The sequence below is a fragment of the Acanthochromis polyacanthus genome, chromosome 2 (genome assembly GCF_021347895.1).
Source record: "Acanthochromis polyacanthus isolate Apoly-LR-REF ecotype Palm Island chromosome 2, KAUST_Apoly_ChrSc, whole genome shotgun sequence".
Taxonomy (NCBI): domain Eukaryota; kingdom Metazoa; phylum Chordata; class Actinopteri; family Pomacentridae; genus Acanthochromis; species Acanthochromis polyacanthus.
Window position 1 is genome coordinate 1772195 of NC_067114.1, and position 12888 is coordinate 1785082.

At 39.7% G+C, this 12888-nt stretch overlaps 1 protein-coding gene across 1 annotated transcript; it reads left to right on the top strand.

The window, feature by feature from the left end:
- The first annotated feature begins 296 nt into the window (after positions 1-296).
- calml4a (calmodulin-like 4a) lies at positions 297-11365 on the top strand. Its single transcript, XM_022202144.2, has 5 exons — positions 297-617; positions 731-761; positions 991-1131; positions 3750-3938; positions 9835-11365. The coding sequence occupies exons 1-5, from the start codon at positions 615-617 to the stop codon at positions 9930-9932; spliced, it is 462 nt and encodes a 153-aa protein (XP_022057836.1). The 5' UTR covers positions 297-614; the 3' UTR covers positions 9933-11365.
- The last annotated feature ends 1523 nt before the right edge of the window (positions 11366-12888 follow it).

A 12888-nucleotide genomic window follows, 5' to 3' on the forward strand; every position in this document is an offset into this window, starting at 1 on the left:
AAGGCAGGGGACACCCTGGACAGGTCACCAGTCTGTCACAGGGCTACATATACAGACACACAATCACACTCACATTCACACCTACGGACAGTTTAGAGTAACCAGTTAACCTCAGCATGTTTTTGGACTGTGGGAGGAAGCCGGAGTACCCGGAGAAAACCCACGCATGCACAGGGAGAACATGCAAACTCCATGCAGAAAGATCCCAGGCCCAGACCGGGACTCGAACCAGCGATAGTGCTAACCACTGCGACACCACACACACACACACACACACACACACACACACACACAATTTATCATCTTTTTATATGTTATTTTTGCTAAAAATAAAATTCTACATTTGGTCTTCTACAGTTAAACCTGCATGTGTTTTAAATCTATCTACTTCTGATCTATCCTTCAGGTAGTAATTGCCGATTCCTTTTACTGGATGGGCGGTAATGGAAAGGACAAAGCAGCGTTATGGATCTGGTATCTACGTTTCCACAGCAACCCGTATTAAATTACCTGGATGGCGGTACGTGGTGGACTTTACCCAGAGGTGGAGGGACAGATGACTCAGCCAGCACAGGACCGACTGCTTCCTGGAAAGAAACCAAGCACCTTCAGACATGGTAAGATCAAGAAATTACTTCTTTAAAAGCAGTTTTTAGTTGTTTTCTTACATCAGTAGGATATTTTTGTGTATTTACCCAATAAGTGAAGCCACACTGTTGTCACTTTGCAGGCTAAATTCTTCACACCAGTTCAAATCAATGGTAAGAGATGCTCACAACACCGTATGCTTTGGATTACTATTCTATTATTTACTGATGCTTGAGGTGTTTTATTCACACACACAAGGATCATGTTTTATCTATCAGTTCTCTTTTAAACATGTAATTCTAAGAAAACCTGCTGTGATAACTGTAGTAACTGAAAATGTATTAATTTACACTAAAATCTCCTCACTGCTGTTGCTTAATGGTTCCTCATTCCCCTCTGCAGAGTTCAAAGAGTGCTTCTCTTTGTACGACAAGAAGCAAAAGGGCAAGATTCAGGCAGGAGACCTGATCACGGTTATGCGCTGCCTCGGAACAAGCCCCACGTTCAGCGAAATCGAAAGACATCTTCAAGTTCACAAAATCGGTAAAGTACAAAACTAAGTCCATCCAATTAGTCTGGGGGCCTGTGAAGGTTATAAAAACCTGTTCAGGATGAGAGCAGGTAGAGAAGTCTATGCTGTTTTTTTTCACTTGAAGTAAAGGGTTAAACACTGACTGTCATAAAAGACAAGAGGAAGGAACCTGATCTGTAGTCTGACATGCTGGAGAGGAGGCGGAGTTTATCTTTAAAGGGAGCAACTTTTAAATAAGAAACCGTCCTATTATCACAATCAAGGCAACAATGAGGCAGTTAGAATAAATAAAAGTGAAAAAAAGACACTGAAGAAGCTCACTGCTTTACCTCTGACATAAATTTAAGGATTGTATTGGGGATCAACTGATATGTTTTTGTTTTAGTTTGCTTTTTAGAGCCAATTATTAGTAATTAAGAAAGGCCAATATCCAATATTTGGAACTGATATTCATTAAATGTGATGCTTTATCCCTCCTGTTGTCCTCATTTACAGGCACAAAAAAAATATTGTTTCCTCCTCTGAAAAAAAAAAAAAAAAAAATCCAAAAATTCAGAAAAAATCCCCAAATTTCTGAAAATTTGCAAAACCTTCAGGAAGAAAATTCCAATAATTCCTTAAAAATTTCCCTTAAAAGTTTTATTTTACAATAATCCCCCAAATGTGGCAAGAAAATTCTTGTAAATAGTTTCATAAAATGAATAGAAATCTTCAAAAAAAATCCTAAAAATATCTAAAGTGATTCCATATATATATATATATATATATATATACACACCAGTAAAACTTCTATTTTCTTTTAGAACATTCACATAAAAATCAACCAAAATCCAGTGAAATCCGCTGGATTTTGGAATTTTGTGCTCATTTTGCAACTTTGTCATTATTTTATGTCTAGATGATAATTATTTGTCTCAGCGAGTCATTTTGTGTCATTTTTTTGTCACTTTGTGCATTTTTGTGGTTGTTTTGTGTGTCTTTATGGTGATTTTGTTTCTTTTTTGATAATTTTCAGGCTGTTTTCTAGGTGTTTTTGTTGTCATTTTGAACATTTTTGTGGTCATTTGCATCCCTTCGTGGCCATTTTCAGTCCGTTTGTGGTCATTGTGTGTGTCTCCGTTGTCAATTTGCAACTTTTTGTCGTTATTTTGTGCGTCTCTCATCACTTTGTATCTTTACATGATAATTTTGTGTCTCAGTGAGTCATTTTGTGGGTTTCTGTGGTTATTTTTTTTAGAACACAAAATAACAAATTGCATCTGTGTCCCAGAAATTACTTTCAACTAAGTTCCCCGTAACAAAAATGTTACGACCAACGGTGTTTTAGAACCCAAAAAGCAGGCGCTCAGACAGGCGGATGCAGAGTCAAGGATTTAATGAATTAAATAAACAGAGAACACTCCATAGGGGAGGCACGGGGAACAAACAGAACGGGGAGTAAAACTAAACTGAAGGCGACGGGCCAGTCTGCCGTGGTGGAGATGAACTAACTAAAACAAGGGGGTGACTCACGTTTCAGTCCAGGGTCGGGAGACGAGGCAGGGATTGCGGGGTGGGGGAAACTAGAGCTGACGGGAGGAGTCCAGAGCAGACGGGGAGATGGAGCAGACGCGGAAGTCCAGGGCTGGTGGGGAGACAGGGCTGACGAGGAATCCAGAACGGGGGAATCCGGAGCGGCAGAGCAGACCAGACGGGTGTATCCAGCTTGGTGAACCGCAGACAATGACCCAGCTCAGAGCAGTGGGGAGAGCCAGGCTTTATACGCTGGTGATTGCTGATTACGAGCAGCTGAGCTCCTTTGCAGCCGCTGGTAATCAGCCGGGGCAGATCACAGGAGAGGGAGGGGCCATGGCACTCAAGGAAGGATTTAAGATTTAGGAAAGGATTTAATATAAAGTGAGTCAAGTGTGGATTTACTTCATGTCAACACTTTATTACGATATTTTTAGAAATAACTTTCAATTTTACTTAATTGTATGTATAATATGTAGAAGAATCTTTCTCTAAAATTCCATGTGGTGTTTGGTTCTAGGCGGCCATGTTGGTTTTAGGCCTGAAAACAGCAAAAATGTGACTATGATACAAAAAGTCCTGCAGTTATATATTGACCCTACACTTTTTATAGCTTTATTTATTTATATTTTATTTGTTTATTTGTTTGTTTAATAGGGACAATGCAATGAACATAGTTTCAATACGGTTCATGAATCTGATGTGTTGCATACAGAGTTTTAGCGACAGCGAATTCTCAACCCCTGTCCCGAGTTGGGCTTTTAAAACAACCAAAACATGCAAGATCATCCTTTAAAAGCACAATACACAAAAAACCCAAACAAATACAACCATAACTTACAGAATTAAGCTAACATAGCTTCAAATTTAACGCCTTCATAACATGCAGTGAGACATTCAGGAGAGAAAATAAGGAAAGCTTCTCGTGAACACACAAAAACCCATGATGTAAGTAATGGAGAAGCCTGAGGAAGAGCCACAAGAAAGGAATACATCTTCTGAAACACATTTTCGTCTCTAAATGACATTGTCTGCATGTATATCCTCAAAGCCAGCCTCACTGCATGGATTAGATTTAATGCACAGAGCAACTCAGGCCTCTTTTTTTTTTGTTCAGAAAAGGCAGGCGAGTTGGACTTCTCTACGTTCCTGACCATGATGCACAGACAGATGCAGCAGGAGGATCCCAAGGCGGAGATCCTGGAGGCGCTGAGGATGACGGACAAGCAGAAGAAAGGATACATCCTGGCGACTGAGCTGAGAGCTAAACTCACCCAGCTCGGAGAGAAACTCACAGACAAAGAAGGTAAACGCTGTTTGCTGAGATCTGCAGAATGAATGAATGAAAGAGGAGGCGGAGGAGCTGCTGTGTTGATACTGGGTGACGTTCTCATCCAAAAAAAAATCCATAGAAGCTGGGTGATCCTTCATATAATAATCACGTTTCTTTTGCTGTACCAAGGAAGCCATAATAATTTTTTTAGCATAAATTTGATCCCCACGTTTGGTCTGGATTGTATTCGTATATATTTATATAGAATCCAGACCAAACGTGGGGAAGCCGGTCAAATTTATGCAAAAAAAAAAATTATCATGGCTTCCTTGGTACATCAAAAGAAACATGATTATTATATGAAGAATGGCTCATCAGAATACATCTTTACTGTCATCCTCAGGTACCGGTACCTGTCGGTGCCGGGGGGTGGCGGGGTGGGGGTGTGGGGGGGGGGCATGGTGAATCAGACGTTTTATCTCTCCTGTAGGAGGATGCTGTCGCTGCTCTCGGGCTGCACTGAATATAAAACAATAACGCCGGGGTTAAAAAGGGGATTTGGAGGATTTTGGATTCAACCTGTTCTTATAAGATAAGACTATAAATGATGTTTGTGGCGATGAAATTACAACATTCTCCACCTCAAATGACAATCCACTGCTGATGCGTCTTTTCCTCTCGTGAAGTTCATCTGCTGGATCTTCCCACGGTGCAAAAAAAAAAAAAACAACAACAATCCAGCGACTCTGACCGCAGAAACACTGCCTTTAGCTCAGAATCTCCGCTGAGAATTAGAAGCTGCTTCACTAAATCCACTACAGTCTGATCAGTCTGAGATCACAGCTGCTCCAGAACCTGTCTGGGTACAGCAGCTCAGAAACATCACTCCTCACTCCTCTGTAAGGAAATACATTCACCCACTCACATCCAGGCAGGTTTTATTCAAGAGAAGCTGCCAGAACTGAATGTAAACGTTCTGGCACATTTACATTTTTATTGCAGCTGAAATCATTCCAAAACAGCGTTGAATTTCTGTTGCAGAAAGATGTTTGTTTGTTCTTGTGCTGATAGGTAGAAGGGAAACCTGAGACCATGTCTATAAGAAGTGTACAGGGGTGTCCAACATGAGGCCCGTGGTCCAAAAGTGGTCCTCCAGAGGGTCCAATCCGGCCCTCAAAGTGGAAAAAATTCCAGAGAAGACATTAACTGCAGATTGTAAATTAGTAAAACTATAAATTTAAAATCATTTCTAGACCATGACAAGTTGTTGGATCATAAAATTGAAATACTACATGGCTCATTGTTTTGTTGTTTTGTGTCTCATTTTTGTCATACTTTGTCTTGTGTTTCTGTCTGACTTTTGTTGTTTCCCTAATATTTCTTGTCGTTTTGTTTCTTATTTTTGTCGTTTTGTGTTTCCTTTTTGTCTCACGTGTGTTTTTCGTCTTATTTTTGAAATTTTATGTTTTGCTTTTTCATTGTTTTGTGTATTGTTTTTCTTATTTTGTATTTTTTCTCTCGCTGTTGTTGTTTGTATATTTTTTGTCATTTTGTTTCTTATTTTTGGTCTTGTTTGTGTCATTTTAGGTTTTGATTGTTCCTTGTTCTTTTGTCATGTTGCGTCTCATTTTTCTAATATTTTGTCTTGCTTTTGTTGTTGTTGTCTGACCTTTGTTTTTATCATGTTTATGTCATGTTGTTTCCTTTTTGTCTTGCTTGTGTTTTTTGTCTTATTTTTGTCATTTTGTGTTTTGTTTGTAGTTTCGTGTATCGTTTTTGTCGTTTGTTTCCTTTTTGAGTCGCTTGTGTTTTTTGTCTTTTGTTGCTGTTTTGTTCATTTTATGTCTCGTTTGTGTAAATTTTTTGATGCTTTGTAGCTTTTTTGTCTATTTTTTGTCTCTTTTTTTGTTTTGTGTCGTTCGTCTCATTTTTGCCATTTTGTGTCTCATTTTTGTAATATTTTGTCCTGTGTTTTTGTCTTTTTTTTGGTCTGACTTTTGCTATTTTGATCATAAAGTAAAACACTAAATCATTCATTTCCACATAGCTGTGACTAAATGTCGTGTTCCTGTGTAGACACAAATCTGATAAACTGAAGCTGAATGTTGCTAAAATTTCTATTTATAGGTTATCATGCTGTGGTTTTACTGGTCCAGTCCACTGGAGATCAAACTGGGCTGAATGAGGAACCTGAACTCGAATGAGTTTGACACCTCTGGTCTACACATTAAATTATGACTATTAAGCTAATTTAGCTTAGCATAAGGACAGAGGGGACTAGCTGGCCTGGTTACCCTGTAAAGCTCACAATGTCTTCTTTTTTTGGTTCAATTTAAATGACAAAATAATTGCAAAAATGACAAATCGCCATACTGAGGAAGTGTTTGTTGCTCAGGTTTTATTTCTTTGGAAGCAGCTGTTATTTCATGAGCTTTCGAACTGCTTTTAAGTGATTTTGTGGCATTTTATAGAGAGACAGGAGTGCTGTTTCCCTCCGTTTCCAGTCTTTACGCTAAGCTAGCTGCACACTTAGTGTAAAGATTTGAGGCTTCATAGATTTTCTCTGCTTATTTCTTGGAAGCAAATAAATGCATTTCCCAGAATCAAAGTCAAACTGTTCCTTTAAGCGCTGCAGTCCAGAGTCTTTTATATTCCGAGCAGCTTCAGGATGGGGTGGATTTGATCTGACATGTGAACGCTGTTGTGTCATTTCTGAAGTGAGGCATCAAATATGAGCCGAGGGTTTGATGGAAGGACTCCTGCAGGCAGCCCGACATCTGTTTGAGTCTCTGCGTCTGTCAAAGCAACATCGCTGGCCTCACAGCACTGAAAGTTCAAAGATCTGTCAGTGAATGGTTGCTGTGAATGTAAAGGACTATAGTTTTAATGAAGCTCAGATGCTTCTCGCCGGAGAGACATCCATCAAATCGCTGGATTCTAAACTGCTGAAGAGGCAGACAACAGTGCTTTGAAGCTCTGCAGCTCTTCACTGTAGATGCTGAGGCGAGGATTGTCTCACTTTTGATGCTATAATGCACCAGTTTGACTAATCAGGACACTAAAACGATTAAATTAGCTGCCAAAACTTAAGCACAGCTCAAATGAGTGGAATCAGAAGTCACCGAAATAAGCTCAGAGAAATACACTCACAGGATTTGTCATCCTTGTTTTCCACTGCATGATCTATTCCTATTGCACTGCCCCTGTACAACCTCTTTCAGGGCCATTTTCTGCCATTTATTACTGGATTTTGTTCATTTGATCAGCCTTGAAACACTACCACGCTGGTTGTGGCCCTGGACGTACTCATACAATACAAGTTATGATTGATTAAACTCGGTGAGGACCTAGAAGCAGAATTTTTCTCCTCCAGTTCCAATAACAAACTTCCGTTGTTCCATTTCCTGCATTGTCATTGAGGTGGAGTTACTTCCATTTGGTCCATTTGAGTTGATATCATGTTGGATCTTAAAGATATTGAGGGGACAAAAATATGAATTGGAACAAAATGTGCATGGAAAACATTTACTGTTCAGGCACAAAATTCATTTTATAGAAGCAACACTTTCTACAGATCCAGTGTATTCAGTCAGGAGAAATCTAAAAGCAGGTAGTTTAGGCGGCAGCATCCTTATACGTGGAGGTATGGGGTAAAATAAACCCCCCCCAACGTGGCAGTTTAGTTGACGTCATGCCTTAAGCTAACAAATATGGTCAAATACATTTTTCTGAAGCATGATAAATGGCAGATATGATGGAGACACGATAAAACGCTTTCTGGTGGAGGAACATAAAACAAACAAGTCTTCAAATTAAAAGCTTTGACACAAGACGAAGATGATTTTTCAACGGCAGCATCATCAGGGTTTAGTAACTCCAAAGCTGCATTTGAAGTTTCTGTACAGCCAGGCTCATTTTAATAACCATAATAATCTGCAGTCCGGCATTTAGCTGGATAAATGCAAGAAGGGGGCAACACGAATTCTTTGAAGAATGTTTTGAGAGTCTTATTAATTTTGGGGAGTGTGTTCGGTTCTCTTCAGTGCTACATGCTAAATGCTACATGCTAAATGGAGCCTGTCCTCAAACAAAAAACGACCACATTGGTCGTCTGTACATGCCAGTATTACGACCCAGTGTTACGTTTTGACTATGTGACCTCTAGCGGTTGAGTAAATATCGACACTCTGGAGTCGCAGGTGAAACGTCATCATGAACAAACTTTTATCTAACACTATCCCTGTCCCTATCTCTAACCCTAACCTTAACCATAACCCTAAAAACGTGTTGGGAAAGTGAGAAAAAAGCCGTTTTGCGACGGAAAAGCCGTTTTGCGAATTAAATCCCATAATGCGTTCGTTTTCCCCGTAGGGGCGCAAACGTTCATACGACCGCATAGGTCGTATTCCGGTGCACGGTGAAAACGACCGATGCGGTCGTATGAATTGGAGGACTTGTTGGCTAAATGCTACAGGTTCCTGCAGTGAATATCCACCCAATGAAAGCTTCAACTGGACCTTTAATGCAATAAATATTAGAGTCCGGCTGACATTAGATATAAGAGATGTGTGATTATCAAAATATTTTTTGGTCCAATATGCAGAGGCAGATGTTGAGGTCATTTAGAAAGGGTGTCATTACACAGATTGTCCAGCAGAGCGGCTCTAACTCCACTGCTTCCAACAGTCTGAGCAGCACATGCAGCAGAGTCAAGCCTGCAGCTGAGCAGACAGTGGTGCGGAGTCAAATGGTGTCTTTCTGGTAATTAATTTGTGAATTATGCTGCTGTAGAGTCAGTGAACAATGACCGAATTTTCCCCTTTCAATATATGTCTGACATACCACATGCATATTTGTGTATAAATATAAAGAATATCTGCTGATTTCAGAAGTTTTTACTCCCTAAAAGTCCCCATTAGCGCCACAATCCTGAATCAGTCGTAGTAGAAGCAATCACTGGTATAAATATAAATATTTTTTACTGAAGTAGCAATAGTAAGTGTAAAAATGTAGACTACATGCATTCAAAGTGCAAATATGAGAACTTGTACCCAAAGTTTCACATGTAAAACAACTTCTAAAGCAAAAGTTATGGTGGCTGATGCTTTAACTAGCATTTGACCACTGGAAATTTAACTACAGCTTTGCAATTAAATCAATACATTATCAATACATTATACTCGAGATCATATAAGACCCCAAACGTTAACAAAACAGCACCTACAGATTACAGATAGATGGAATAAAAAGCAGCATTTCCACCTGAAATATGAAGGAAGTGAAGGTATGACGCTGCATAAAGGAAAAACAACATAACAGCAGAAATACTAATCATAGTCGGTTTATTGTAAGATTGGACTCTCCAGCATGGAATGACATTTTATTCATTGTTAAATATAGAAGTCTATACATGTTTCAGTTAATCATGAAATACGTAAATGAGGCCATGAATGGATAAAAATATGTTTTTATTTAAGAAAGGATATCGTTCAACGGTCTACTTTTTATTTCCTAATGTCACATTTATTCATTAATTTGATACTAAATAAAGCGGTATTCCATAATCTAGTGGCTTTTGGCTGAAAATTGCTCATTTTAAACAATTTCTTTTTAATTCCATTTATAAGCTTTCAACAGAGTAGAAATCCCCAATAAAAATGGTAAATTATTTCTGGAGCATTTTTGAGCTGAGGACAACTACAGGAGCGACATGCAGCGTCTCCATCTGAGATGTACACTTTAAATGAGCTGTCAGTCAGAAACGGCCTCAGAAAAAACTCTGCTCTGCCGACTCTCTCAGCCTCTAACTGCTTCTGACTGCAACGATCCTCGCAGCTCTGAATAGTCGTGGTGGCAGACAAATGGGTTTCAGACAGCCTTCTTTCTTGTCTAGTCCACTTATTCTGCTGTTTTCTGTCTTCCCGTCTAGTGGATGAGCTCTTCAGAGAGGCACACGTCAAGTCCAACGGGATCGTGAACTATGAGGAGTTCACCCAGATGGTGACGCTGCCGCCGGTCGATTACTGAACTTTCAAGGAAAGAACAAACGTAAAGAGCCTCAACACAACAGCCACAGCTGGAACAGGACTGCAAATACGCTCAAACTGGGCATTCAGAAGAAAAATACTGGAATAAATCTGCTTGAAGGCTGAAAATATACTTTGTTTTCTTAGTGTTTAATGAATACAAACCCTCTTTCATGTAACTCACTCCACAGCTTTTCTAAATGTCTGATCATGTTGTGAAGCTCTGCTGTTATAAATTAGTATATATGTTAGAGTTTAGTGTGGGAGCCAATTTCAAAACCACTTTTGGTTAAATCTGACCCTCTTTCGCCCTGTTAAATCCTGAAACCTTCACATGCTTCTGAGTGATAATTTAAACTTTAATTTCATGGTTTAATTTCCACATATTATTAAACTCCATAAACTGTGAAGTTTAAAAGGACAAATGTTCTTTTTGTCCGTCGGTCGGCTCAATGTGAAAATATCCGTTTAATGCAGTAAAGGTTTATTTAGTGACTTCTAAGTTTAATATTTCCTCATACGAAGGTCGTGTTTTAATAAGATGTATTCATCGGTGTAAAAACATCAAGATTTAATGAATTATCACTAGCTGGCTAATGAATTATCACTAGCTGGCTAAAACAAATGACCACCTTTTCCTCCAGAACATGGAATTCTTGTTTTAATAGTTCATCAAAACGAAGTCGAAACCAGGACTTTGTGAGGAAATTGTGTTTGGCCCAGTGATTTCTTTGGAGAACATATTTAATAACTACGAGGACTAAAGCACGATGTCACTGTGACATTAGTGGTCCACCTTGTGCTTGGAAAGCAGATAGTTTTGTAAAACATTTCAAGAAACTACAGTGCCAAAACGAAAAATAACCTTACTGCAGTTAAAGGGCTCAGAAAGCTTACACGCAAAAGTCTTTTTAGAAACTCTTTGTTTCACAGTCAGTTTGGCAATCACTCTGTCATTTTCTTTAAAAATAAAAGGTTTGTGTGTGAAAATAAAGAAAATCCGTTAGAAGAGAAAGTGCGTCCAAACTTTTGACTGGTAGTGCATTTCTGTTCTAATTAGCATTTATCCGTCTGCTTGATTAACTGGATTGGTATGAAAAAACGAATCAGTCACTCTTAAAACGTCTGCTGCAAAGAGACAAAAAACAAATGACGTGGATATCTGCATGCCTAAAGCAACACACTGAAGGTGTGGAATCACATCAGGTAACCAGATTACTTTGTGGACTATAATTCTGGGGGGGCTGCACAGTGCCGTAGTGGTTAGCACTTTGGCCTTGCAGCAAGAAGATCCCCGGTTCAAATCCCGGCCTGGGATCTTTCTGCATGGAGTTTGCATGTTCTCCCTGTGCATGCGTGGGTTTTCTCCGGGTACTCCGGCTTCCTCCCACAGTCCAAAAACATGCTGAGGTTAATTGGTTACTCTAAATTGTCCGTAGGTGTGAATGTGAGTGTGATTGTGTGTCTGTATATGTAGCCCTGTGACAGACTGGTGACCTGTACAGGGTGTCCCCTGCCTTCACCTGAGTCAGCTGGGATAGACTCCAGCACCCCCCATGACCCTAGTGAGGATAAAGCGGTGTATAGAGAATGGATGGATGGATGGATGGATGGATGGACTACAGTTCTGTTCCATGGCCTGCTTTGGTGGTTTTGTTCTTATCTGGATTCAGGGAGCTTTACCAGACATACATTCACCAAACACAGAAGATCCTCATCCCTAAACCTGTTGTTCTGTAAAGTGAAGCATCATGTCTGTTTCATGCATCAAACTGATGAGGAAACCGGAGACTTTTTTTCTTGACGCTTTCATTGACTTGCATGGCTTAGCGTTAGCATGTAGCTCAGCTCCCTTTGAGCATCACACACTCATTCATTTAGATTGTTACCTTCACAAACATCAGGAGACAAATCCTAATGTTGTTTTGTGTGGAAGCAAGGTTACCCAGCAGCATCCTTCAGAGGTATCTCCATGGTCTTATGGGCGTCTACTTTTTGTCTGGAATGATAAATTACCTGCCGATGGTAACACCAACGTTCCATTTCAGTACTGACACAGCTGAGCCGTGATGATGCTGAAATTAAACTTTGGTTTTGTCCCAGAGATGCATTTTATCTCCCTGTGCAGACAGAAGACATGAAAATATCGTCTACCGTCCACAATCTGCTCCTGGACAACAGATAAAAAGGGAATGTCTTTACTTTTCCAGTGGAGCTTGCTAAGCTAACACTATGCGACCGCATCACAAAGCAGGATGTAGTGTCACAAAGAGTCCAGTTTCAGATGAGAGATACTGCAGACAGAGGGCAGCAAATAATCCACAATGACTGGAATGAGGTCAGCATGGACGGTTGGTTTGGAGCCTAAAACTGCAAGAACTGCAAGAGTAACAAACAGGAAATGTTCATTCTACCAAGAAGCTGCTGGTACATAAATGAAAGTGAGGCTTTTGCCCTGTCAGAAAGTTGTTTTTAGCGTCTTACCTGTTTTATCTGTGTTGTTTTTGGACATTCGTAGATTCTTTTCTGTCTTTGTATTTATAAGTTTGTAAACATATGAAAAAGCAAGGATGAAAAAGTTTTCTGAAATAATCTCCTGCAGCAGCAACCATTTTTAAAGTAAGACAGGCCTCAGTTATTGTGTTCATGTTGGATGAATATTGCTTTAACGTTTATCAGACTCTGCGTTTTTGAGAAGACGCCGCTGCTCGTAATTTTCCAGTAAAGAAAAACAGGCCGGCTTGCATCGTCTCTTCATAATTGTAACGATCAATAAAACTGATTAAAATCATTGTTGACACAGCCTGCCACGATGAAGCTCTGCCTGTTTACGCTGCAGTCACCTCCAATATATCAGATTTTTTGCAACAACAAGGCGTGTCTGGCGTACAGTTTCTGCAAAAGTGTTCATCCCTCCTGAAAGTTTTTATTGCTTTTTGACACCGAGTCATGATCTA